This window comes from Scardinius erythrophthalmus, assembly GCF_964197995.2.
Source record: "Scardinius erythrophthalmus genome assembly, chromosome: 20".
NCBI lineage: Eukaryota > Metazoa > Chordata > Actinopteri > Cypriniformes > Leuciscidae > Scardinius > Scardinius erythrophthalmus.
This window is the reverse complement of record NC_138240.1, coordinates 4,417,246-4,444,994: the sequence shown is the minus strand read 5'-3', so window position 1 is coordinate 4,444,994 and position 27,749 is coordinate 4,417,246. Positions and strand designations below refer to the sequence as shown.

The following is a 27,749-nucleotide window of genomic DNA, read 5'->3' as shown; positions in this document are numbered from 1 at the left end:
GTTGAACTTGAACACTTAGCCTACTACTGACTGATTCTATATGCACTTAAAATACATTTTTACTCTACATACATGTAAACATCAATTATCGTTGCCAAGTCACTCGGCCATGTCTTTCAATGAAAGACATACAAATCATTTGACAGTCCTCATTACACGCGCTGCAGTGACGTCAATGATATGCAGATCAGCTGCTGTCAGGGCGGGTCGGGTCACGTGATCATGCCAGTCCCTTCAGACAGAATGAACCGGTGAGAATCTCGCACGGTAGGTGTCCTTTAAGTATAAAATTATACATTGACATTAAGTTTCAATAAGATAAAGGCATTCAGAAATGTTATTCGCTAGATATTGTAGCTTCTGTGTGATTGACATGATTTTTTAAAAATTATGATTCGTTGTGCAACTGCTGTTGTTGTTAGCATCCCTGCTAACTGGGGCGAATGCGTCAAAACATTGATTTTAAAACGAACCGTTTGTTAGGGTTGTGTATAAATATGAATCATTTTGAAATGATACATTCATTAAAAACATTGTGTTCACGTTAGTCATGTTTCAGTGTACTAGTTTGTTTGAGGAACAATAATAGCATGCTAGTTGTAATTTGACGCTGGATTTATGTGTTTTTAGTGCTGTCAGAGTTAACGTATTAATGAAATACGTTTTTCACGTAATTCTTTTTAACGGTTGCATTCAATAAATTTCATTCTGCTCTCTAAAAACTGGTCAGAAATCATTTGCTGTTATTTTGTATAAATGTTTTTATTTTTCTCATAAATAGTTATATAAAAAAGATAGAATTAAAAATCTTTGTGGAAAACTTAATCTCATGTAAGTTGTCAACTAAAAGAAAATATTTTCCAGATATTATTTAAACAATTTGTTGTAGTAATATGACAATGTAAAAAGCCAAATTTGTATTTAGGGAACAATTATATATTTTCCACACAGAGTATAGATTTTTCCACAGCTGCCTTTATGTTTACAAACTGGGTGTCTCATAAGCAGATCATCTCCTTTGGGGTCTTTAGCATCAAAAAGTTTGAAAATCATTGAGTTAGATGATTATTAAGTTGTGATTAGCATTTATTTGTGTTATTTTGTGTCTCTTGTCATTTTTTTTTACAACAATTACAAATAGAAAATTTGAATCATATCTCAACGATACAAATAAGGCTCTGACATCTTCTTTAGTTATTTATTATTGATTTATATAACAGTGTATTTGTCTTTTCTGCAGACCTCGTGTTTCCTGCATCTCTCTGTGTTGAGGATCTCATGGCTGCTGTTTGGCAGCAGGTGCTGGCAGTGGACGCAAGGTGTGTGCAAGATTGTCATTGGAGTGTGACTCCATGCATACATTTGTAAAAAAACTAATCATGTCTTATATTATTCTCTATGTCTCTCTGCCTCTCCCTGTCTTATTCCTCAGGTACAATGCTTACCGCACACCTACGTTCCCCCAGTTCCGCACACAGTACATCCGCCGGCGCAGCCAGCTGCTCCGCGAGAATGCCAAGTGTGGCTTTGAGCCGGGGCTGCGCAGGCAGTATCTGCGTCTGCGCAGTCAGTTGCTCGCCCTGCGTTACGGGCCTCTGTCAGAGCAGAGCAGCTTCAGAGCCAGCAGTGTGCGCAGTTCCCGCACCACACTGGATCGCATGGAGGTTAGGTGCATTCAGAAACAGGGAAGAGGGTTCGAGAAATGTGGATTAGGAGTTCTGGGCTGAAATAAGCCCCACAAAAACACACTCAGAGGGCAAGATAGTATATATAAGACAGTCCTAGATATAAATAGCAATCCAGATCCAGGTCAATGTGTTGTGTGAGAGCTGCAGTGCATGTAGATTGCGAGCTCTTTTGTGCATGATGGGCTTTATGTTGCTGTAGTGCTAAACTCTAAAATCACCCTCCATTGCTGCTTGCTTTTCTCTTTTCTTGGTCTTTTTTATTCTCTTTTTCATCTTTTTTTCAGGACTTTGAGGAGGATCCCAGGGCTCAGGGTGCCAGAGGCCACCGGAGATCAGTAAGCCGTGGTTCATACCAGCTACAAGCCCAGATGAACAGGGCGGTGTATGATGAAAGGTAAACTCCACTAACCTTAGCTATTTTACTAATTATTTTTTTTGTGTTTGCACTGTGTATAAATAAGTCTCTGGGAACATCTTATGTGCCAGGCCTCCAGGTAGCCTGGTGCCCACCTCGGTGGCAGAAGCCAGTCGGGCCATGGCAGGTGACACCACCCTCAGTGAGAACTACGCCTTTGCCGGCATGCACCACATCTTTGACCAGCATGTCGACTCAGCTGGTGAGTGAGATGTTAATGACACAACTAGGGTTGTGACCAACCAAAATTTCTGTAGTCAATACCAGTACCATTCAAATTTCACAATATTTGATTAGCGGTCAACCGATATACATTTTTAGAGAGCAGGGTGGCAGATTTCCGATATGATATCACACTATTTAATTTAAAGATAGTAAATAACACTTGCTGCCTGCTAGATATTTATTTGCATAATATTTACTTAATTAGAAATAATTAGTAAATTAAGCCATATGAAAAAAATATTATTATAGAATTCAATTTAAATTATTTTAATTTAATGAAAAATTATTTTAATTTAAAAAATAATAAACTTTTTATATTTTAGATAGCAACTTCTTGATTTTGTAATCCTATTATAGTATTTTTCATAATAAATTAAAACTTCCAAAATAAAAGTCACTCATCAACAACAACAAAAAAGTAAATCAGATGATGTGGATAAATAAAAAGTGCCATACATTGACCGATATATCAGTCGACCACTAGCCTTGATACCAATTTTGATACCACAGCAAAACCACAGTTCATTAATCATTTTTCAAGAAAACACTGACTGACAAAGGACATCAAAATAAATGAAAAGCGGCAACTGTTTTTTATTTGTTCTTGTTCACATTGTTATTTGATTAATATTGTTTTTTTTAATTCCTGCATTGTCTATTTCACCAATCTGATACTTTAGCATATATATCTATTTGCACCTTAGACATAATCAACTGTATTTAGATGAGCACCTCATCAAGACCACCATTTTGACTAAGAAGCGCATTTGATCATTTTCCTGTGCAGTCACATTACCGCTAGCCTTCTTCTGTGCATGCATGTAAGTGTTTAAAAACAGCCATCAGTCCTTGGTCTGGACTGTTGTTTTTACCCTCTCATTTAACCTTTAATTATTTTATCTCCTCAGTTCCCCGATTGCAGTTTGCCAATGATGATAAACACCTCCTCGCCTGCTGCTCATTGGATGGAACATTGTCAATCATGACACTATCCCCACCTCCACCAACTGTAAAGGTGACACTGAAAGGCCATGCTGGGCCCGTGACTGACTTTGCCTGGTCGCTTAGCAATGACATCATTGTGTCCACGTCCAAAGATGGCACTCTGCGTATCTGGAACACAGAGGATGGCCGCTGCATCCGGGAGGTGGTCGACCCAGAGGGCAGTGAGCTGCTGTGCTGCACTTTTCAGCCCATGAACAACAACCTGACTGTGGTGAGCCCAAATGGCAACCATTATTGTTTCCGATATTCGCTACTGTTCAAAAGTTTTGGGTCGGTAGGATTTAAAATTTTTAAGAACTTTAAGGTTGCATTTATTTGATGGAAAAGTACAGTACAAACTGCAATATTGTATAACTTCTTTCTGTTCTAATATATTTTAAAGTGTAATTTATTCCTGTGATGCAAAGTTGAATTTTCAGCATCATTATTCCAGTCTTCAGTCACATGATCCTTCAGAAATCATTCTAATATGCTGATTTGCTGCTCAAAAAACACATTTTTATTATTATCAATGTTGAAAACAGTTGTGCTGCTTGATATTTTTGTGGAAACCATGATTCTTTCAGGATTATTCGATGAGTAGAAAGCTCAAAAGAACAGCATTTATTTGAAATAACCTTTTGTAACAATGTAAAAGTCTTTACTTTTACTTTTGATCGATTTAATGCATCCTTGCTGAATATTAATTTCTTTAAAAAAAGAACAAACTTGCCGACTCCAAACTATTGAACAGGAGTGTTATTACAGATGTTTTTTCATCTTGTAATACTGCAGAACTGCAATATTATGTTTATCAAAAAGACTTTAGATGAAAGGCATTCCACATTTACCTGTTCCCAAGAAACAAATATTAAGAATTCCGCCCCCTAGAATGGGATAATTTTTGGGGAAATGGAATTGTTTATGCTGATGAAATACTGTGGTAACAAATACCATACGCCCTTTCAGTAATCCTATTAGGGTGTGATATGCGCCACCAGCCAAAAAAGGGTACTTTGTGTGCAATAGTGGGTAATTGTACTAAATGTAAAGAGACCAAATGTAGTTTAATTCAGCTAGTGTGATTAAAAGAGTTCAACAAGGCATAAATGTGTTGGGTGAGTTGGGCGACCTATAAAACATCTCTGTAATGTGGCATGCTTAAAGAAACTCGGTTATATTGCAACTTGATTATATCTTTTATGCTTTCTTCACTTCTGTAGTGATTTTGTCTTAATGTGAATGCTCCAAACAAACTCACGTGTTTCAATTATAACACAAAGCTTTCCAGATTCAATTCAATTTTCAACAATATATGTAATTTCCCTTTTATCTGTGTCTACATGTTACTATACAAAGCTAATGTAACACTACAACATTTTAGTAAATTGTAAAAATATAAATGATAAAGTATTTTCTGAAGTCGTTATGATATATCAAATGTGTCTTTTGTTATCTGTGCCCAGGTTGGCAACAGCAAACATCACCTGCAGGTGGTGAACATCTCCACTGGGAAGAAAGTGAAAGGAGGCTCCAGCAAACTGACGGGTCGAGTGCTTTCTCTTTCGTTCGATGCACCAGGGAGAATCCTGTGGGCTGGCGATGACAGGGGAAGCATTTTCTCCTTCCTCTTTGATATGGCCACAGGTACAGAGATGTTGCATGTCAGGCCCAGATTGTGATTTTGGGGGAATATCTGGAAACCATAGTAATGTAGATGAGAGTAGAGTTGATATATTGGTGTTTAAGTAAAGTCAAGGTTCTTCTTCCACAGGAAAACTGACCAAAGCTAAGAGACTGGTGGTGAATGAGGGCAGCTCTATTTCCAGTATCTCAGCCCGCTCCTGGATCAGTCGAGAGGCTCGGGATCCGTCGCTGCTCGTCAACGCCTGTGTAAACAAACTGCTGCTCTACAGGTTAGAATGCACTTAACGGCAATCCAGATGGTCACTTTCCTTTGGCTAAGATGATTATTGATCAGTGTGGAAACTGGTATTGACAGGGTCGTGGATAATGAGGGAACTCTACAGCTGAAGAGGAGTTTCCCCATCCAACAAGGATCCCAACCGCTGCACAGCATCTTCTGTCCTCTCATGTCCTTCAGACAGGGAGCCTGTGTTGGTAAGACCCGAATCATCATCTCATCTGTGACCGTTTACATTTAGCAAATTAAAATAGGGCCATTGTAATTTCTGTTTTTTTAAATACTTTTCTTTGAATACCAAGCAAAGCTCAAATTATGTGTGCTTAAACACTAGTCATCATAGGCAAGAAATGGCAATAAAAATACTTGAATATATTTAAAAACTGACTATTTTCACCAATATTTGAGTGCTATACCATTTCAAAATGGTAAGATTTTTAAAATAAGTAAAAAAAAATTAACATTTTTGATAAAAATACTGTAAAAACTATGAAAAATTATTTCAATTTAAAATAACTGTTTTCTATGTTAATATATTTTAAAATGAATACATTTTCTGTGTACATCATTACTTCAGTGTCACGTGATCCTTCAGAAATCATTCTAATATGCTGATTTGCTGCTTTGGAAACATTTCTTATTTTTATTGATGATGAAAACAGTTGTGCTGCTTAATATTCTTGTGAATCTGGCATATATTTTCAGCATTCTTTGATTAATAGAAAGTACAGAAAAACAACATTGTAAATGTCACTTTTGTTCAATTTAATGCATCCTTGTTGAAAAAAGTGTTAATTTCTTTCAGAAAAAAAAATATTTTGATTGATAATGTATATGTGATTTTATATTTGATTAGGTTAGCAACATGTTCATTTCAAACTACTGAAATTGATCAATCATATATACTTTCTCTCATGTAGTCACTGGCAGCGAGGATGCATGTGTCTACTTTTTCGACGTCGAGCGCAACACTAAGGCCATTGTTAACAAGCTGCAGGGTCACAGCGTGCCCGTCCTGGACGTGAGCTTCAACTGCGATGAAAGCCTGCTAGCCTCCTCTGACGCCACCGGAATGGTGATCATCTGGAGACGGGAGCAGAAGTAATCCCAGCGACTCCAAGCTTTCGCTACCTTGGCTACAGCATCTTTCATGCAGGCTGGCTTGAATCACGTGCAATGAAACTCCTACTGTAAATGTGTGATGACTGTGATGTTTTGAATGAGTCTGAGCTAACTCATGTGGACCATGAAAGAAACTTGTATTCTCTTACCTTTGTTTTAGGGCTGATATTTCTATTGTTGTTGTTTCGGGATGTGATGCTTGATTGTGACTATGTGCACTTAATCAGTGCTTTGTGGTCATAAATGTGTAACTTAAGAGAGGAGACGTTAATATAATAATATGTTCACCTTTGTGCATTGTGTGTCTTTGTGAGTAAGTGTGAGAGAATGGGAACGCTTGAGACAATGTGTCACTGAAGTTGTGTTTGCTTGCACAATAACACTACTGTATTTATGCCTTGTTGAACTCAATAAACTTACTCACACTAAGCACTAAGTTACATTTGGTCTCTCTGTGTTTTCCTTGGATTTATTCACGGTTTTTCTTTAATGGCAAGATTGGCAACCTTAAATCAAAGTAGCTTTTTGAAGATGGGAAAGATGTTGGCACAGATGAAGTTTAGTTCAAATCATTTTTTGAACTAAAGGATTTGTTGTTTTGAGCACTATTGTACATATTACCAGATAAGAGAGATGGAGACTTGATTTTAGAAATTTTAAGCTTTTGGTTTCAGTGCAAATTTAGCCTATATTTTCAAGTTTGAAATATGAGTAGATCTCCTCAAGTTAGTAATTTTACATGTATTTCTTTAGTATTGATATTTACTCTGTGCTAATACCGGTGACAATATTTCTTCAATATATTAATGAAGTATTTTCTAGTAACACGAATAAATTGTTGCCTACAAAATGTATTTTTTCTAAATATATATATTTTTAGTAGAATATCTGGTGACTTCAGACTCACACTTGTACCTCGGATAAAAAGACTTCTAAACCTCGTTGCTATTTTTAAATGTTAAGGCTTTTATTTTGAAATTAACATGTTTTAAATATGCGTAAGCACACTTTTTTCATGTGCTTTTATTTTGAAAGGAATCAATTCTCTCACGGCCGCTACACTGTAACATGTGGGAGGAACTACTTCCGGTTCTACAGTGGGTAAGCTTAAAGAGAAAACAAACAAATATATGAATGAAACGCAAATGGTATAAATATATATTGTTAAAAAAAAATACATTTTAGCAGCCTTGAACATTGATTACTTACTGTATAGTAAGAGGTAGACCGCTCGCAGGCAAGTAAAGAACCCACTACATAAAACACCAAACAAAAATGAATAAATCTGGTTTATAGGCTTATTTTCTATTAATTCAGACTCTGTAATTATAAAGACATTTTATAAAGAGTTAAAATAGTTTATATTTTCATGCATGTGAATCATCGAGCTGGCCGTTTTTTAGAGGTGTGGTCCATCTGATAAAACGAGTTCTTTCTTTTTCGTGAATATGTATTATTTAAAAAATTGAAAAGGATTTAATGGTTGTTTCTTATGTAATCATAGTCTTAATATATATTTATATTTTTATATACCCCAATTGTTGCATAACTATTTCATAAAAATTGTTTATTAGTCGCAAACAAATACTGATATGTGACTCAGTTTCCAAGCAAGATCTTTAGTGCATTATAATATTGTGTGTATTATGACTTGATTTATATATATTTTTGAATATTGCATGAGTTTGTACTGTTTTAAAGCGTGAAGAGACCGTGGGACAGAGGGAACAGAATATGCCTTTCCTCCACGGGTTCAGGAGGATCGTGTACGAGTACCAGCCGCTGGTGGATGCTGTGATGAGTGTCCTGGGAACAGAAGGAGGAGAAACCCAGCGCAGGTCAGCGTCTCAACTGCACTTTAAAGACACTGCAGTTGAGCAGACGATGACAGAATTGTATGCACTGCATTTCACAGACAAGAGGATGAAGAAAGCATCTCAAGGACTCTCATGGAGCTTCTGGATAGAGAGTCCCAGTCTCCCGTCTTCATGCAGGGAATCAGCTACTGCCTGTTTCGGGTGGCTGATCTCGGGTTGGTCGGCGCAGCAAAGGTGCTCTTGCGTTACGGAGCGGATCTCAACTTTGAAGGTGCGGAGATGCTAAAGACGAATACATCATGATTTTGTGATTCTGATAAACCTCATTATCAACTCAACTTTTTGTTATTGTTCCAGATCCTGTGTCGTACTACAACCCCTTACATATTGCAGTGTTGAGGAACAAGCCAGACATGGTGCAGATGTTGATATCTCACGGAGCTGAAATCAACAAGCGGGACAGGGTGAGAACACGTGTCTTATAAAGTAGCATTTACAGTCATAGTCATGCAATAATACTTTTTGTGGCACTTTTTCATCTCTGCAATAGATTCATGAAAGCAGCCCTCTTGACCTGGCCAGCGAGGAGGCGGATAAGCTGCCGTGTCTGCGTGTGCTTCTGGACTTGGGTGCTGATGTGAATGCGAAAGACAAGAATGGTATTTTATTTAACTCATCTAACAATGTAGAATGTTTGTGGTCTCTTGATATATTTCATTTTATTCTAACCCTCTGTTTATTGTGTTCCACATGCTTGCGCTTTTGCAGGGAAAACCGCATTGCTTCATGCTCTGGCCAGCAGTGATGGACTCACAGTCAATAATGTGGACAATATAGAGCTGCTTCTACAAAGAGGTGCTTCACTGGACATTAAAACAGCAGTTCTGACATTAGGCAACAGATTTATTCAGAAATTTCATTTTAAAATCTCAAATCTTGACTTAAACTGAAAGATTTGATATAGTTGTTATTGTAATGTTGAAAGTGTAATATTGTGAAATATTATTACAATTTAAAATAACTTTTTATCATTTGAATATATTTTAAAATGTAATTTATTCCTGTGATGCAAAGCTGAATTTTCAGCATCATTACCCCAGTCTGATTTGATGCTCAAGAAACATTTCTGATTACCAGTGTTGAAAAAGTTTTTTTTTTATTAAAAAAATGTATACTCTATACTTAATTTTTTGTTATACTTAATTATTTTATATCTATATAATATTTATAATATAGGTAATTAACACCTCAAAATAAATTATATATATATATATATAAATATATACATTTTTATTTTGTGGTGTAATATGACCTATATTATAAATATATTATATATATTTATGAAGAGTTCAGATGCAAAAGCCTCTAAGTGCCATCTGAAAATTTCTTCTAGAATGATCTTTTTTTATCAAGCTCGTATATTTAAGTTCAGTAATTTCACTTAAATGGCAATGAAAATTACCTATTAATTGTCATTTAAGTGAAATTAATGAACTTAAATATACAAGCTTGATAAAAATGACCATTCTAGAAGAAATTTTCAGATGGCACCTAGAGGCTTTTGCATCTGAACTCTTTATATATATATAGTATAATTGATTTGCCTGTATGTATATTTTTTTAATGTTTTATGTTTTTCTTTAAAACTTTTTTTTGCTTTACATTTTTTTTTTTTACAGCCATCTAAAAGTAAAAAAATCAAACCACTTATTCTTATTTCTTACTGTGTTTTTAAACTCATATCTGTCCTGTGCAGGTGCAGATGTGAACGCCACCACACATGACGGCGAGACCCCCATGTCGTCTCTGATCTTCCTGGTGAAGGAGGCTCTGGACAGCAGCGTGGAGGATGCGAAGGAGATCGGGCGTTTTTGTACCCACGTGGCACATCTTCTGATCAGCCACGGTGCCGATCCCAGCTGCTGCTTGAACGCTGCCGACGGGGAAGAGTGGGAACATTCTCTAACCTACACGATTCTGGAGAACTTTGACTTGCTATTTCCCCTGACCGCCCTTCTACTCCAGCACGGCGCTTCCTTCGTCTGCTCTCACCACAGTGCCTCCTTTTGGACGGGTCAACAACTGATATTCACGCGTCTCGCTGAAGCTCTCCGTGAGCCTTTAGATGCTGCCGAGCTGGCTGATGTTTTAGCCAAAGCTGAAGTGCTGTTGGATCTGGCCAGGATCTGCTCTCCTGTTGTTCCTCCTCTCTTCCCGCGCTCACAACTGCCCGTTCTGGACCAGGTTTCTACCCATCAGCCCCTGCTGGAGCTCTACAGCAAACTAGAGGACCAAGAGAGCCGGCCGCTGCCACTGAGATGCCTTTGCCGGAGACTGATCCGCCGCTGTCTGCAGCCGTGGCCCTTTGAGGAGAAGGTGAAAGCCCTGCCACTGCCAGACAGACTGAAGGACCTGCTGCTCCCAGAGAACTGCTGGACCAACAGACCCGGCTGGGACAGATTCAAACCTCGACGTTCTCCACGCTGAGAGGCGGGTCCTCACGGACTGTGTGTGTGGTTGTAAATATGGAGCCCTTAATGACCTCTGCATTCAGGAAAATTCAGATAGAAGTGATACAGTGCTTGTATCATTTGAATCAGCATGCAGAAAGATCTGTTGAACCGAGAGTGGGAAACTAACAAAAATATGTATATAAGTCTTATAATTGTCATTCAAATAAGTGTTCTTTGTGCCAAAATGCCAGTAACCTCACTGTATTACATATCACCAGGTAATTTTCTGTTTGTTTTGTAGTTTCTTTCAGTATGAAAAGGGATAATTGTTTACAGTTGAATCTTTAATATTATTCTGCATCACTGCGTTATGTGCTTTGTACTTATGTGTGTCTATTTTTAAGCTGATTTGTAAGTGATTCAGAGTTGCTGATTGGAATCAGTCTCCATTTTTTTTGTATTATCATGTATATGATATACTTAATGTGCCTTAACAAGATCAACTTTGTAGCTGGAGAATTGAAGAAATGTTTGGCTCTCTTGCATTGTACTGTGTGTGTGTGTGTGTGTGTGCGCGTGTGTTTGTAATATAGTTTGAAGCTATTTTGACTTCTTGCACATCTTTAAAATATGAGGCTATATGTTTGTAATCTTGCTTTTTAAGTATCAATTCTCCCCATCAAATTATTATTATTATACCATCAAAGGGGTGGTATAATGCCCTTTTCACAAGATGTAAAATAAATCTCTGATGTCCCCAGAGTGTGTAAGTGAAGTTTTAGCTCAAAATAACCCACAGATATGTTTATATACCATGTTAAAGTTGTCACTTTTTGAGGGTGAGCAAAAACGCACCATTTTTGTATGTGTCCCTTTAAATGCAAATGAGCTGCTGCTCCCGGCACAGAGGGCGGAGCTACAACAGCTCATTCTTAGCAGCTTCGATTACCTCACACAGACCAAGCGTCAACCTTCCAGGCTGCGTTCCAGTCCACTTTAAGACGCACTTGCAACTTCCCTAAGCACTTCCCCTCGGGGGAATCCCTGCCGCCATTTTGAAGGTCCTCTTCATGAAGTGGACGAGGGAAGTTTATATGGACAGACAAATCGAGGGAGCGAGTCTACTTCATATGTACACTTCAGGCAGCTCCATATACCACAATGCAACACGATTGTGACGTCAACGCATATTGCGTTTAATTTACCCCACCACAAACAACTCTATTCTTAATTATTTTTAAAAAAATCTTAAACAACTCAAACACACCTATATACATATAGAATGCTGCATTAAACAATTTCGTAAGGGAAAAAAAGAAATTATAAATCAGCCCCATAGTGGATTCTAAGTGATCAAGGGCTCAGCACGTTCCTATTCAGCCTATTGCAAAGGTAATTTAAGGACTATTGTAGTCCTTAAAAAGAAAATATCTCCCTTTGCTTTGAACTTTGAGCTTGTTTATGCTCAAACAGCAACATTACACACTAAATAAAGTTAGAAAATTGAAATCCTAATAAACCACCCATTTAAAGGAATTAAATACGTTTGGTTTCGTCCTGACCTGATCTCAAAATTATACTTTAATGGAGACTTTAATTACATGCCGATGGTCCCCTGTGGGAGGGCACGTGGTCTATGGGTGCATGATAAAAATAGCTAGTTATGGGAATTTTGACTCATCCCTGTGAATTGAAAAATAACTATTTTCTGACATCAATGGATAACTGAAACATGTTTATAAACCTAAAATGAGCAACTTAACATAATAACTATTAACCACTGACATCAGGCTAAGTTATGCCTAGGCTACTAACCATGTTTTAGTGTATTTTTTTTTTCGTATTTAGGCCTATTCTGGATGAGCCCCTATTTGATTTTTAACTGAAGTGTGGCCAAAGTGTATCAAGTGGTGTGCCGAATCTCAAGAGACACGTGGCAACAACACGCATCTAAACTGCTTTTGCACCAGGGGCCGGTTGCATAAACATAGCCATTATATGTCTTAAATTCGCAGATTGGCTTAATTTGATACTGAAAAGTAAGACAAATTAGGCCAATCAAATTAGGCCAATCTACGTTTTTATGTAACTGATTTAAAAAAGCCATGAACAGTCTTAAAGAAAAAAAAAAGATGTCTTGTAAGACTATTTTAGCGGTTTATGCAACCGGCCCCAGGTTAAACGTAGATTTGGCCCCGCCCACTTTTGTCGACTCAAACCGAAAGTGATGCCCGATAATAAAGTGGTTATAGCCTACCTCTATGAATTATACACACGGAAGTTTTCCATCGACGTTTATTTGGGAAAGAATTGAGGATGAATAGTTGAAACGCACAGGAGTCACATTCATAGTAGGCTAAGTTCGTTTTCACGTTATCAGTCAGAAATGAAAACTATAGTGATAAAATATTACGTAAAATAGTTGATAAACTGAAGCGATATATTAACGCTTTATCTCCATCAGCCTATCTATACTCCTTGAAGAACTCTAAAAACTACTGCATGTAATGTTATGGTGTAAAACATTTAAACTAATTTAATATTCTTTGTGGTTTTGTTTTCTAACCCTCATAATTGTCTATTATTGTTCATTAGGCTACTGTCTCCTCTTGTTTTTGTATTTGTTATTGTTGCATAAAAAACTCCATCTGGCAGACGCAGACTGTCAGATTGTGAAATGTAATCGCGAAACGTTTGTTTCCGTTTTTAAGTATGTTAACTTTAACGATAATACCTATATTGAGCTTTGTTAAACTTTTCAAGATGTATTTTTAGATGTATTTCAAGAAAATCATGTGGTTTTGTAATCAAATGTTCCTATTTCCTTCCTACTTTTAGGTTGAGAATGTTAAAGGCGTCATAACATCTCGATGACTCTAGAGGGCGCTGGCGTTAGGTGTGGTTTGGCTGGTCAGTCCAGTGGTCACTACTCGCTCAGATAGCACTGTCACGACTCACAGTATTAAGAATCAAGGGTGTGTAAACTTTTAAACGGGGTAATTTTAAAACTCCAGCTGTCTTTTTGTCCTGTGGACTATATGTAAACAACAGTAGGCTAAAAAATAAAAAATGCCATTTTTATGATCCCGCTTATTTTGTTCAAATTAATAACATTTTCGCAGATTCTGCAAAGGGTATGATGGATAGAGATATAGAGTTTTTTTATTTTTTATTTTTTTTTTATCTTCCAACACTGTTATATAACCCTGTTCTACTGAAGTATTATTGTTTTTTATTTTGATTTATGTTTTTAATTATTTAAATTTTATATTTAATTTAGCTGTTTATTTAATGTTCATTGGTATATTCTAAAATCACACAAATCAGGGTTTGGAACTATACAGTATTTAGATATGTTCTACATTTTAGTATCAGGGTTTAAAAAAAAGAAAGAAAATAAAACAGCTTATATAGAATTAATTTATTTTGACGTTCCTGTGGTTGACATATTGTATTCTAACCTTTTGAAAGCTATGGAAGGAAAGGAGAAGAGATGGAGAACAGCATCTCCAGAACCCAGCGGTGTGTCTATGAAGAGTAAAGGCTCCATGTATGAACCTCCTGGATTCAGTGAAGGAAAGGAGAAGAGCCGGAGAACGGCATCTCCAGAACCCAGCTGTGCGTCTATGAAGAGTACACACTCCATGTATGAACCTCCAGGATTCAGTGATGGACCTGTGCCATTTGACCCCAGGTAAGACTAAGGTGCTGCTTCTGTGAACAGTATAGACTCTCCCAGGTATGATAGGACACTTAAAATGTAAATTCCTGACATGTCAGTATTGTGGCATATGCTCAAATTCATTCAGATGAAGTATATTGCTGTTTTTTTTTTAATTCTTTTTTTTTTTTTTTTTTTTATTAAGCTAAGCTTTTTATTAAGCTTTTACCTATTAAGGGTGTTCAGTGTTTCCCACAGGATTTTGTGAGTCTGTGGTGAGTGGACCTTGGACGTCTAGCTGGGTCCAGGGCATTTTAAAATTAAAAGCATGAATGTGGTGCACATTGAGAACAAAATATATAACAACTTATTATTCTTATTACTACTACTGCTAAAGGAATATATTACTATTGTAATACAACTGCATTGTAAAATAAAAATGAATATTTAATAATAATATTATTAATAAATGTACTTTATAATAGTAGGATTACAATACTTATGTATAATACTTAATTTCCTTATTTTCAAGCCTTAAACCAATTCTGATTTAAATATTAATTTAAATTATTAGTATAACCCTACCCTACTGTAGACTGTAGTATTGTGTGGTGGGTCATTTTAATAAACATTTTTAAATAATAATTTTTTCTAGCTTGAATTCCAGTTCTGTTGGTTCTGCTTCCCGCTATACTTCATCTGTTGATGTGCTCAAGGAGAGACACAAAACAAGCATGAAGAGCAAGTATGAAAGCTTATTTGAGGGAATTCAATTACAAGGGAATAAAACTCTCCTGGACCGGATTTACACGCATCTCTTCATCATAGAGGGAGAGAGTGAAGGAGTGAATAAAGAACATGAGATCTTACAGATGGAGAAAAATTACAAGATGCTCCAAGAGACCCAGGTTAACTGCAATGACATCTTTAAACCTCTAACGGGACATGAGAAGCAGAGGAAAGAAAAAATCAAGACCGTTCTTACTAATGGTTTTGCTGGAATTGGAAAAACTGTCTCTGTGCAGAAGTTCATTCTAGACTGGGCTGAGGGAAAAGCCAATCAGGATGTAGATTTCATGCTTGTGCTTCCATTTCGAGAGCTGAACTTGATTAAAGATCACCAGTACAGTCTTCACAGACTTCTGCTGGACTCACTGCATGAAAAGACTCAAATCCGGCAAAATACGGGCATGGTAAACTCCTGTGTAATTTGATGTTTGCCGGATGTATGCGGGAAAAAGCGGATCAGAGTAACATGGAACAGTATATTTCCAGATAAACCCGGAAACCTCACATATGCGGACATGTAAAGGAATCCGTGAAATTTCACGGACATATACAGCTGAAACACTGCTGGGTGTGAGAGGACTGACAACTGTTGGGTGTGAAGACCTTTCATATGTTAATGACTGACACTAAAGGTGCTGGCTGTTCTCAGAGGGAGGGGCGGCCAGGGAGGACTTCAGGGTTGAGAATTATCTCTGGATTACTATAGGCTAAAGCAAACAAGCTTTTTGTACAGAAAAATAAATAAATTCTTAAGGACCTGAAACACAAAACCGACGTCAAAGAACTAGCAATAGGCTTGTTTGAGATGAGCAAAATCTGCGCAGAATCGATCACCGGTGATCAGCGCGAGATGCATGCCGGTTAGAAATGTGTCCGAGTGCGGTCCGCCTTGCTCTGATGTCATGCTGACGTATGTCAAAAATCTCTCGCGAGCGCAAGGCGCACCTGTCGGATTCTGCAGTCGCGCGCAGTTGCTCTCCACCGACTGCGCTGATCAAAAGCATGATGGGAAACGACTTGCTGACGACACAGCTTAATGCTCATTGGTTTAAACAACCGTGATGTATTTGTTCTCTTTTAAAATGTTTGATTTTAAAACTCTAATATCATGTTTTATGTGTATATGTTATGTGTGAATATTCCCAAACTATCTGACAGTGCGATCTCTTTGGGTTATGCAGTTTAATTTTTATAAAAAAAAAAAAAAAAAAAACACATATGTCTGTATTAAAGAAAAAATGATTGATAAACATGTATTTAGAATGGAATTAAATAACAAGTACTTTGGGTGTCTTGTTCATTTTATTTATTTCCATATAAAAGCAACAGAACTTGAATTACATCCAGTTTATTAGCAACACTGTGCACGAGCGTGAATCCCGTGAATCCCGCGATATCCATCTTTGATCTCACAGGTGTCAGATCCACTGCGAGAAGAGAGATCTGTCCGGCTTGCCTGCGCTTTTTTCACTCCTCCTCTCACTGCAGCCGCCTACTCTCGGCTACATTGCAGGCGAGGCAAGGCGCATCTCAAACAAGCCTAATGACTAAAGCCGACTCTAGGGTTGGCTCACGTCGCCTGTGTCAGGGCCTTAAAACCACTGCATGAAAAAAAGTCTCTTAATCAAATATTTTTTATAAAAACAGGACAAAATAAACACCCAGTCTGAACATATACGTTCACAAAAACATCTGAATATTTAATGAAATAAACAAAGGAATTTAATTAGTGCTGGGAAAAAAATAATCGCATCCAAAATAAAAGTTTGTGTTTGCATAATATATGTGTGTGTACTGTGTATAATTATTCTGTAAATACACACATATGCATGTATTTATTTAAGAAATATCTGCATGTATATACTGTATATACATTTATACACAATTTATATTATATATAAATATAAATAATTGAATAAAAAAAAAAAAAATCTTAAATATATACATGCATATGTGTGTATTTATATATACAAAATAATTATATACAGTACACGCACATATATTATGCAAACACAAACTTTTATTTTGGATGCGATTAATCGCGATTAATTTTTTTCCCAGCAATAAATTTAATGGAACAAATAAAGAAAAATGAACCAAACATTTCAGAATATCTCAAATTTTATTGTGAAGTTTTACAAATTGCAGACAACAACAATTGTCGCCTTTTTTACAATTGGCTTTTAGCTTGCTTAGTTGGGGAAATTTAATATTCAACAATATTATTGATCTGCCTGCGTTGACACTATTATATGAGATCTGAGCTGAGCTGGACGATGACATCACGGTTTTCTCCAAAGTGGCTATATATATCCACATTTAAATTTATTCATTTATTTATACAACAAAATGAATCACCACTGAACTGACTTAAGCTGGACTGTGAAGCTATTTTCTTCTGGAAACAAACTGTCTTGCATTACTTTCCTGTTATCTCTGTAAAGCTACTTTGAAACAATCTGTATTGTAAAAAGCGCTGTATAAATAAAGGTGACTTGATATTTATTAAAAAGGTAGAAGGAACCTGAGCTTTTCTACTCCACTGAATTGAAGACTGAGGTCACTACAGTTAAAATCTCTTGCTGATTTAATCCACCTTTAAACTATTAATGTCTATGAACAAATAGCCTATGTATTTTTATGTTTGTGTGCCTCAGCGTTTCTGAGTGAACACCGCTGGTTTACTCACTATTTTAAAGTGTACTGTCGATCACGTGATATGACGTCATGACGTGCAGCTGACGTTACCTGAAAAATCTGTCCAAGATGGCTACCCTCTTGAGCGACGTGTATCAAGAATGAAACAACTTGTAAGTAAACCAAAACACTTCAAAACTACTTTGCTTGTTGTAATATTGTAAGAATGTCATATTACACGTGATATTTGACTTAGACGAGGCTATTTTTAAGTTGCAAGCGCGGTGCCGCGGGCGCGATTGCCGTCAGTCCGCCTGCTAGTTACAGATAATATCCTGTGTACTGTTAATGTCGTGGCAGGGCAATAATGTTCACGTTAGTCAATAACTCTTTTCAGCAAGTGATAGTCCTTCTGTTTTTGAGTGTGTTGCTGCTGTTTGTGTTAAGCGCCCTGCTCTGGCAAGTTCAATGTGATGTTATCTACATGCTGATGCACCCAAATGAGCTAGTGGCTAACGTTAGCAGTTACGTTAACTTTTACTCAAACAAAGTTAAGGTTATGGACATAATAGTTACCGAATGAACTATGCAAGTTTTTATTAAACCCTTTACAAACGTCTTTTCATTATAGGTTTAAGTGGAAGGAGTGCAGTGAGCATCCCCAAAATCAAGGTGACTCAAATGTTAATTTAGTCTGTAACTATTTTTCACCATTTCTTTTATTTGGAGCCTAATTCATTAGCATCAATCAAACGTCTCTTAAAAATTAAATCTCTTGCTGTCTGTTTTTGTGTGCATGTGCAGACCTACATTGTCACCAGAGAGCAACTTTATCGGTAAGTTACATTCACTTGAAATTCTGTATCATTAATTTGTCATTAAAGAGGTTGATTGCATAATTTGACTGGTTTCATATTGATTGATTTATCTGTGCAGGTGAAGGACTTCTTGGGGAAATGGCCGGCTCTTCGGGTTGAATCGCAGGTAAAACAGACTCACTTCTCTTTTCTGCCACTCTTCACACATATTTCACTGCCAAATTTTTAATATGTATCACATTCAAATGGAACAGCAAATGCCACTATTCACTGTGTGTAAGAACTATCACTTTGCATGTGACCATGTTGCTCAACAATGTATTTTAACGGAACATGTTGCATCACAAATGTGTTTTCTGTTGCAAATCGAGTATTATCCTTTTTATATAATTATTTTTGTTTGTTTTTGTAGCTTTGTGCTGAGTTCCAACGCATCACAAACGTCAACATACGGAACCAGTTCTATGCTGTGCTTGACCAACACACACCTGCACTGGTGGCCTTGTATAGGCAGAAGGCGGCACGAACCGGTAAGATATCAGAGGCGCTGAGTGACATCTTAAAGACTTATGAACTGATATGTTTTGTCTCTTATGTTTACTGTGATGGCCAACTTATTCAAACTGAAAATTCACTTTTGAGGTTCTTGCAGATTGTGAATCCATTTAAACGCTTTTTAATTTCAAACTTTACAGGAACCCGTAAAGCGCCTCCATAATTCAGAGAACAACCCACACAAATACGATCCACAAACCGGGTAAGACTGCGTATTGTATACTGTAAATGTTAGTTTAATCTACCACTATATGGATTTGAAATACTAAAACTGAATTTCATTAATGATGCCTGCAACTTTTTCCCCCAGAATAAATTCATCACATAACCTGGCTGTGACCACTTATCTCTTCAAAGAATTAAGGACAACTTTTACAGACGTTGACCCTGAATGTGCAAAAGGTAATCTTAAAGATGTTGTAATCATTTTAATGTCCTCTGTTTTACTTAGTTTTATTGGCATTACATTTATTTATGATTTATTTAACAGGTTGCAAGACGTATTTTGAGACTTTGCGGAGGAAGTAACCACAGAGTTATCTGCTCTCTGCCAGGTACTACAAACCAGACTAGAGGCTGACCCACGCTACGTCACACCACCAGTGCATCATGGCAGTTTGAAAAAATTAATATTTACATATATACACTTTAATTTCTATATTTATTTATTGATTTTAAATTGTTTTATATTGTATACTTTGTATATTTGTTCCTTTTTGATGTGCATGTTGCTGATCTCCACGTTTTGTATTTTATTCCTTTACACCTTTGTTAACATTTCTTTTTCCCCATTCATTTTAATGTATGTTTATAATGTTCATGTTATATTTGTTTTTGTTCCTTTAAATTTTCATCCCCTCAAATATTTTTGTTCCCCCATTCCTTTTTAATGCTTGTTTATAATGCTCTTTGTAATGTTTTATTTACCTTAATAAAAATGTCAGACTTTCTCATTGTTCTTTGTGTGTGTTTTTAAAATTATATTTGAATGTATTAAAATTGGGGTAAGGGGGGTTTAGTGTATACTGAGCAATATCTGCATAGCTGGCCTATAACCAATCAAATCACTGTGCGAAAAGGCCTAGGGTGGGTTATGTTCTAAAAGTAACCAATCAAATCACTTTCCTGGGTTTTCAATGTATCCTGTCCTCCAATAGTGGTCTGGGTAATGGGAGTGGTTTTAAAAGAAAAGGACCAATAGGGGGGAAGGCCAAAAGGTGCACAAAGGTGTGAAAATGTTCTCTTGAAAAAACCTTTGAGGGATTACTTGCCATGGCAACAAATGGCTGTAGCACGGGAGTATACGTCCACAACATACATCCGATTTGGTATCATTTCGGATGTATACGGATATATACAGACCCATGGAATTTGAGCTATCCGGCCAGTATACTCCCGGATTCTTCCGAATTCCAGCAGTGTATACAGGAGTATACTGGTCCGGATACACCTCTTTTCATGCAGTGACTTTCATTCTGAACTCCAGGATCTGGACTCAAAGATCTTTGAAGAGTATAAAGTTGTGTTCATCTTTGATGGTCTGGATGAAAGCAGAATTTCACAGATTTTTTCAGAAAATGAGACCATTTCTGATGTGAATGAGTCTTCATCAGTGGGTGTGTTGATGTCAAACCTCATCAGAGGAGACCTACTTCCCAATGCTCTCATCTGGATCACCTCCAGACCAGCAGCAGCCAATCAGATCCCCTTGAAATATGTTGATCGGGTGACAGAAATTGAGGGATTCAATGATTCTCAGAAGGAGGAATATTTCAGGAAGAGAATCAGTGACGAGCATCAAGCCAGCAGAATCATCTCACACATTAGAAGATTAAGAAGCCTCCACATCATGTGTCACATACCCGTCTTCTGCTGGATCTCAGCCACCGTGCATCAAAACCTCCTGAGACAAGATGACAGTGCAGAAATCCCTCAAACTCTGACTGAGATGTACATTCACTTCCTGCTCACTCAGATGAACATGAAGAATCAGAAGTATGAAGAGACAAGTGGGAGAGATCCAGAAGAACTCCTGCAGTCCAACAGAGACGTGATTGTGAAACTTGCTGAACTGGCTTTCAAGCAGCTGATGAAGGGCAATGTGATGTTCTACGAGGAGGACCTGGGAGAGAGCGGCATAGATGCCACTGACACCACAGTGTATTCTGGGATTTGCACTGAGATCTTTAAGGAGGAATCTGTGATTCATCAGAGGAAAGTCTACTGCTTCATTCATCTGAGCTTTCAGGAGTTTCTCGCAGCGTTGTATGTTTTTAACAGCTTTATAAATGACACTTCAGATGCTCTGAAAGTGTTTGATTTACTGCCAAATTTCCATAAAGGAGTGATAGATGTGGCTCTTCGGAGTGAGAATGGACACCTGGATCTCTTCCTGCGATTCCTGCTGGGAATCTCTCTGGAGTCCAATCAGAGACTCTTACAGGGTTTGCTGACACATACGGAGAGGAGCTCAGAGAGCATCGGGACAATCACAGCTTACATTAAAGACAAAATCAAACATGAACAGGGTCTCTCGGCCGACAGATCCATCAATCTTTTCCTCTGTCTGCTGGAGATGAAAGATCAGACTCTGTTCAAAGAGATTGTACAGTTTCTGAAATCAAACAAAGACTCGCAGAAGAAACTCTCTCCTGCGCACTGCTCAGCAATTGCCTACCTGCTCCAGATGTCAGACGAGGTGCTGGAGGAACTGGACCTCAAGAAATACAACACATCAGATGAGGGCAGAAGGAGACTGGTACCGGCTGTGATGAACTGCAGAAAAGCTCTGTGAGTATCTACATGCAGCACATTTTTTAGTATTGGGATATCAAAAATACACTTGATAGCCTAGCTTTTGTCTTGTATGATCTAAAAATATATTTTCTCATTTAAATGACAAACATGTCAGAACTGCGCGGTTCAGGTTATTTTCTTCATATCAAGTTCCAGATTACTAATTCATTCAATTGTGTATGTAGGCCTACACTTTTTCTCATTTTTTAATTGTAAGATATAATTTTACATTATTGTTTCTGCACACCAATAGACTCTTTTTACTTCAGCCTAGATGTTATTTGCCAAAACCTACCAACTAATCATTTGAACAACTTCAACAAACAAAAATAACGATCATTGACATTAAAAACCTGTTATAGATGTCCAATTACATCAACTGAAACAGTGTTTTTATTCTCTTTCAGTCTTGCTGGCTGTAATATCAGCGATCAGTGCTGTGAAATCCTGGCATCAGTTCTACAATCATCAGATTCACCGCTGATAGAGCTGGATCTGAGTAACAATGACCTGGAGGACTCAGGTGTGAAGCTCCTCTGTGTTGGTCTGAAGAGTCCAAACTGCCGGCTGGAGATACTGAGGTGAGTAAAGGCCCTTCACACAGTGTTTAGTTTATTTTTAATGGGAGGCAGTGCACAAGCGATGTTCGTGCACCTAAAATCTTGCCGGCTCCACAAGCATGGCTCTTTGTGGCTGGCACTGCTGAAGATAAAAATATATTTTTTTTGTGAGGTTTAGGCGCGTCCACTTTAACCAATCATTGAACAGATTATTAACAACCAATCATAGAACATTTCACTGAGCTCATGCTGTAGTGTTGAAAACATAGGAGAAGATCCTTTTAAATGTAATGAAATTCCCAGAGTTGTATGACCCATCAAAAATCTCATACAGAGATATAAATAAAAAATCCAGAGCATGGCAGCTTGTGAGTGTAGTGAAGTTGGTTTTACAAGTAAAAATACAAATACGTGCAAAATGTCATTAACTACTCAACTAATCACATTCCCATTCGATGATATATAACAAATAACATGAACACAACATTTCTGTTATGTTTTATTTACGTAAAATACATTTATTTACTTTAGGTGGGCTAAAGGCACACCTTAAGAAAAATGTTCCCATAGTGTATTGCAGAAAAAAATGTTTGGATTGAACATTTATGGAGCAACAGATTTTGTGTGGAAATATATAATAAAAGTTGTTTATTTTGTTTAAAAATCTAATAAATGTATGAAGTGGCTAGGGCCTTTTACCCCACAGACACAGGTAAAAACATGGGGCAAAAGGCACACATTATTTATACAAATACTTTAGCTAAAATAGTACAATATATTTTTAATAATGTCTAAGTTAATACTTGTTCAGAACAATCACAATCAAGTTTGTACTATTTTCTGATTATTTTGATAAATAAAAGAATTCATTTTTGTTCAATAAATATACTGTCATTAAAATATGTTCATTTTTAAAATACAGAAACAAAATTATTTTAAAAAGTAAAGATTCTGAAAGCTTTGAAGGAGATCCGATAATATTTTAATATAGATTTACTGTAGTAACATTATTGATTATTGATATTTTATTATATGGTATGATTAATATCATATTTTAAAATATGATGGTTTCATTATAAATATAGTAATTATCTCTAAGGTGGACACCCAACTTAAAATATGATATTTACCATCTGAATCAACTGTGTCAAATCTAATGTCATGTCAACAAATGGAAAAGTCAGCCAGATATTTATCATCATGTTAATTATTGTGTCTTTCATCCCAACAGCAGGGGTGCCTTTTACCCCAAATACCATACTTTTACATATTCTTCCGTTATTGAAAAACTGTTGCTTTAATTACCTTTAACAAAACTGAAAATCATTAACAAAACCTTTGTCTCAAAATATATTCAATAATTTTAGCGATTCTCATTTGCTACTTAAATCTACATTTGAAAAATATCAAATATTAGATCAAACTAGCACAGAATCAACTTGCGCTGCTGCCTGCGATCGCATCAAGGATCAGCCGAATTTCCACATGCATCTTGAAAAGCGGATGTTTTGGAAAGTGCTGCAGCAAGTTTTTGTGCCAGTGGCTAAAAGGAAAATAAAATCAAAGGCGCCTTTTGCCCCGCTGCACCCAACTGTGAGCTTGTTGATTGGCAGTGTTGGCCCTGAGACTGCTCCGTTTCCACCGCTTGCCTGACGTGTCCTATGTGAAACAGCCTTAGAGATAGCAAACATTTTCGTCCTGTTTTCAGAGAAATAATTTATCAATGTTCCTGCCTAAATAAATGAGTGATGCATGATATCTTTTCTTTTACATATATTTATTTTCTTATCAGCATAATAATATCAGTATAGATCTAATACAACAAGAAATCCCAACCTTACTTTTAATTACTCTCTTTGTAGCTTGTCTGGCTGTATGGTAACAGAGAAAGGCTGTTGTTATCTGGCTTCAGCTCTCAGTTCAAACCCTTCACACCTGAGAGAGCTGGATCTCAGCTACAATCACGCAAACTTCAAGATGTTTTCTGCTCTGCTAGAGGATCCAGACTGCAAACTGGCGAAATTTAAGTATGACATGTAATGTATTTACCGTATGTGTCCCAATCAGATTTAGCTTTGAAAGTATGTTTGATAAGTATGACAAAATATGATAAATGTTCCTGTTTACATTTGTAATGATCTACAGCTTTTTTATGATCTTATTTGATCTAAATAAAGTGTACTAATATTGTTCAAAGTAAAAATAAATACTATGTGAAAAGTACAGGTTGTCGTAAAAGTACTAGACCTGCACTGCCTATTCCTACTTCATTCCTACATTTCTTTTTCACTTTTTAGTGCATGCCATTGTGGAGATTTCAGGATTACACCAGGACTGCGAAAATGTAGGTGCTATATATATATATATATATATATATATATATATAAATGTGTGTGTGTGTGTATGTATAATATACACGCACATAAACATGGAATCAGACAATCATATTCCAGAGAGCCATGCAATACTATGATGAATGAACTGTCTGTCGTTCTAATCTCTCTTGTTCTGTACAGATGCCTTTGATCTCACGCTGGATCCAGACACGGCAAATACTCTTCTCACTCTGTCCGAGGGGAACAGAAAGGTGTCACATATGGAAGATTACCAGCCATATCCTGATCGTCCGGAGAGATTTGAGCACCAGGAGCAGGTTCTGTGTAGAGAAACTCTGTCTGAACGCTGTTACTGGGAGGTTGACTGGAGTGGGAGGGCTTATATTGCAGTAACATATAAAGAAATCAGAAAGAAAGGAAGAGGTGAGTGTAAGTTTGGGTGGAATGAAAAGTCCTGGAGTCTTTTCTGTACTACTGATAGATATAGTGCCTGGCACGATAACAAGAGCACCGACATACATGTCCAATCAGACCCTTCAAACAGAGTAGCAGTGTATCTGGACAAGCCGGCCGGCACTCTGTCCTTCTACAGCATCTCTGAAACACACACACTCACACACATACACACGTTCAACACCATGTTCACTGGACCGCTCTACGCTGGGTTTGCAGTTTATGGTTCAGTGTTTCTGTCAGGGTGAACAGCCTTCTGCCTTTTAGTCATCATGAAATCAAAATTGACAATTCTTTTTTTTATTATTATTGAATTTTGCAATATTTATTATAAATTCATTATCTTTTTTTTTTTTTTACATTCACATGTCCTCGTCCATATGTAATCAAAATAACTTGCAGCAACCCTCACATGGGATCAACTAATAGCAAACCACAACCATCCAATCAATTCCCGATTGACAAAATCAACTCCCATCCTACAAAAAGCCTTATTCGCTAACCATCCACTGCCAACTTTACCAGGTGTTAGTTTCAGTAAATGCTCTTTTAGGACTAGGGAGGAAGTTTTGAGTTTTGAAAGTTTCATAATGAACTCTTGAATGTAACAGGATGTTGTGGTGTGTTTATCATAACATATTTCATTGTGATGAAATTCATATTTCATATTTCATGGAGTGAATACACTCCAATCAAACATCACAGGAACACTAAAAGACATCAGTCAAGTTAATTAGCTGCTTCTGTGATTCATAGATGAAGCAAATATCATATTGGATTACTATATCGTGGTATGTGTCAATTACTATGATGCAAAATTACTTGTTTCAGTGATGTCATTTATTTTTGTGTCATATTTATACAATACAATACAATTGTATTAATGGTTCAGTAAGCATTGTAATTAAGATTTGTGAGGAACGCTGTTGAAAATATAAATCAACACTTTAACAATTTTGTGAATATTTGCTAGATGTCTGTTCTGTGTGTGTTTGCTGAAAGAAACTGTATTTGTATAGTCCTTGCTGTGTAAATAGGAGAAAAAAAGGAAACGGTCAGAGAAATATAATTGGAAGAAGGGTTATGATCAGGCAAGAGCTTTAGGATCCACGTTAATATTGGAAAAGTGTGTTGGAGAGATGTTATAGAGGAGGAGTTAAGGGCTGAAAACGGACGCCCAGGTTGCTTTGTTTCTGCTTGATATGTGGATAAAATGGTTTTTGCTATATTTCATAAAACCAAGATATACTTTTGTATGCTGTTGTTGTTAAATTACAGCAGATTCATACATGTGCGAGCTGCCTGATGCACCAGTTGTTAGCGGTATCCTGTGTTGCATAACGTGTTTGTTATTTTGGGGGCGGAGCAATGAAGTGTTGATTTCAAATATCAACAGTGTTTCTTACTGCACTTTTAATCCCTGAGACTTGTCACCTACAACTAAATATTTCATATTTCAATATTTAACAAATCAAGTGAATTCTGTCATTGTTGAAAACCTGAGCTCCTGAAATACAAAAACATTTTTTTTTTATAAAACAATGATGCACTATTATAAACTACAGTAAACACAATTATACACTATTATAAAACAATGTTATAAATTATATATGCTTTATTGTTGTGGTCCACCTTAGAACTTTGTAAAATAACTGCCGGCTTACATTTCTGTGTTTGTGTGACGTTAAATGATCTAGGAATTCTCACTCATTATAAACAAAGACAGGTTGTGTGTGTTACTTTAAGAGAGCAATCTGTTGTGTTTTATTTTCTTTGTTTTCTATATGATTTCATTTTATAATAATTTATAATCATTGGTCATTTATGCAGTTGTCATTTGATTTATCATTTATTCATATATTTTTTTACTTACATTTATACTTTAATCATTTATCCATCTTTTTATTATTTATATTATTAACATTTTATGCCTTTATATTTTGCAGCACCATGTTTACTTTCTATTATTGTTTATTGTATGATTGTGTGGTTTCAAGGGATATTTGTCTTTATGAGTAAGAGGCAAGAGAATGTCTCCATTTCAAGGTTTTTAAACTAACAGGATGATGTTGTGAAGCAGTAATTTTCCATTGCTTTGCCCAAAGAGCACTGTTGCAGAAATATGCTTTTGCTCAGTGCCTTTATTCAGATATGTACAACATTTGACATGAACACATGATGAACCCAATAATTACACATTTTGTTTTCTTTATTAAAACGAAATGCAATGTCAAGGCCATAAGAGTTAAAAAGCAGTGCACATTTCCTTTGCTTGGCATAATAAGACTTGTTGAATTTGTTTTGAGCTTTGATAAAGACTCTAAGAATGTTCAATAAACACATTTTTTCATCATTACTTCATCTCCTGCCTACTGCATTAGCTGTCTGGCTGTTGAAGAGACTTTAGCAATCAGATGACAAGAAGATGTTTGTCTGATATTCTAACTTAACTGTTAAGCAAGAATAAAGAAAGGGAAAATGAAGTGTGTATAAAAAGGTTGCTCAAAAATGTCCAA

General features: G+C 36.6%; 3 protein-coding genes and 1 long non-coding RNA gene across 5 annotated transcripts; all 4 read left to right on the top strand.

Moving 5' to 3' along the window:
• Positions 1-160: 160 nt before the first annotated feature.
• wdr13 (WD repeat domain 13) lies at positions 161-6,799 on the top strand. Its single transcript, XM_081348941.1, has 10 exons — positions 161-267; positions 1,241-1,319; positions 1,433-1,664; positions 1,973-2,082; positions 2,175-2,305; positions 3,237-3,544; positions 4,779-4,959; positions 5,087-5,228; positions 5,315-5,433; positions 6,157-6,799. Exons 2-10 carry the CDS (start codon positions 1,279-1,281, stop codon positions 6,339-6,341), a joined length of 1,449 nt encoding a protein of 482 aa, XP_081205067.1. The 5' UTR covers positions 161-267; positions 1,241-1,278; the 3' UTR covers positions 6,342-6,799.
• A 578-nt stretch (positions 6,800-7,377) lies between these two features.
• Positions 7,378-11,383, top strand: asb6 (ankyrin repeat and SOCS box containing 6). Of its 2 annotated transcripts, none has more exons than XM_081348344.1 (7): positions 7,378-7,459; positions 8,060-8,196; positions 8,274-8,446; positions 8,533-8,639; positions 8,726-8,834; positions 8,944-9,030; positions 9,932-11,383. In XM_081348344.1, exons 1-7 carry the CDS (start codon positions 7,427-7,429, stop codon positions 10,660-10,662), a joined length of 1,377 nt encoding a protein of 458 aa, XP_081204470.1. In that variant the 5' UTR covers positions 7,378-7,426; the 3' UTR covers positions 10,663-11,383. The 2 variants fall into 2 exon arrangements, with proteins under 2 accessions (XP_081204470.1, XP_081204471.1); XM_081348345.1 differs by having other exon boundaries at positions 7,447-7,595.
• Positions 11,384-12,850: 1,467 nt separating this feature from the next.
• Positions 12,851-25,914, top strand: LOC308681318 (protein NLRC3). Its single transcript, XM_081350101.1, has 9 exons — positions 12,851-12,979; positions 13,467-13,603; positions 14,100-14,322; positions 14,957-15,436; positions 20,553-21,878; positions 22,292-22,465; positions 24,307-24,471; positions 24,742-24,788; positions 24,961-25,914. The coding sequence occupies exons 3-9, from the start codon at positions 14,102-14,104 to the stop codon at positions 25,479-25,481; spliced, it is 2,934 nt and encodes a 977-aa protein (XP_081206227.1). The 5' UTR covers positions 12,851-12,979; positions 13,467-13,603; positions 14,100-14,101; the 3' UTR covers positions 25,482-25,914.
• On the top strand, positions 18,049-20,016 carry LOC308681319. The gene is made up of 7 exons (XR_014029017.1): positions 18,049-18,387; positions 18,520-18,551; positions 18,652-18,699; positions 18,946-19,063; positions 19,229-19,290; positions 19,399-19,490; positions 19,579-20,016. It is a non-coding gene; the product is annotated as an uncharacterized lncRNA (long non-coding RNA).
• Positions 25,915-27,749: the final 1,835 nt, after the last annotated feature.

Excerpts from the sequence above, each read along its gene's own strand:
- LOC308681318 (XM_081350101.1), top strand. The coding sequence starts at position 14,102 with ATGGAAGGAAAGGAGAAGAGATGGAGAACAGCATCTCCAGAACCCAGC. Across the intron at positions 14,323-14,956 it reads CCTGTGCCATTTGACCCCAG|TTCTGTTGGTTCTGCTTCCC; the intron begins GTAAGACTAAGG and ends CTTGAATTCCAG. Across the intron at positions 21,879-22,291 it reads ATGAACTGCAGAAAAGCTCT|TCTTGCTGGCTGTAATATCA; the intron begins GTGAGTATCTAC and ends ATTCTCTTTCAG.
- wdr13 (XM_081348941.1), top strand. The coding sequence starts at position 1,279 with ATGGCTGCTGTTTGGCAGCAGGTGCTGGCAGTGGACGCAAG. Across the intron at positions 2,083-2,174 it reads AGGGCGGTGTATGATGAAAG|GCCTCCAGGTAGCCTGGTGC; the intron begins GTAAACTCCACT and ends CTTATGTGCCAG. Across the intron at positions 5,229-5,314 it reads AACAAACTGCTGCTCTACAG|GGTCGTGGATAATGAGGGAA; the intron begins GTTAGAATGCAC and ends TGGTATTGACAG.
- asb6 (XM_081348344.1), top strand. The coding sequence starts at position 7,427 with ATGTGGGAGGAACTACTTCCGGTTCTACAGTGG. Across the intron at positions 8,640-8,725 it reads AAATCAACAAGCGGGACAGG|ATTCATGAAAGCAGCCCTCT; the intron begins GTGAGAACACGT and ends TCTCTGCAATAG. Across the intron at positions 9,031-9,931 it reads AGAGCTGCTTCTACAAAGAG|GTGCAGATGTGAACGCCACC; the intron begins GTGCTTCACTGG and ends TGTCCTGTGCAG.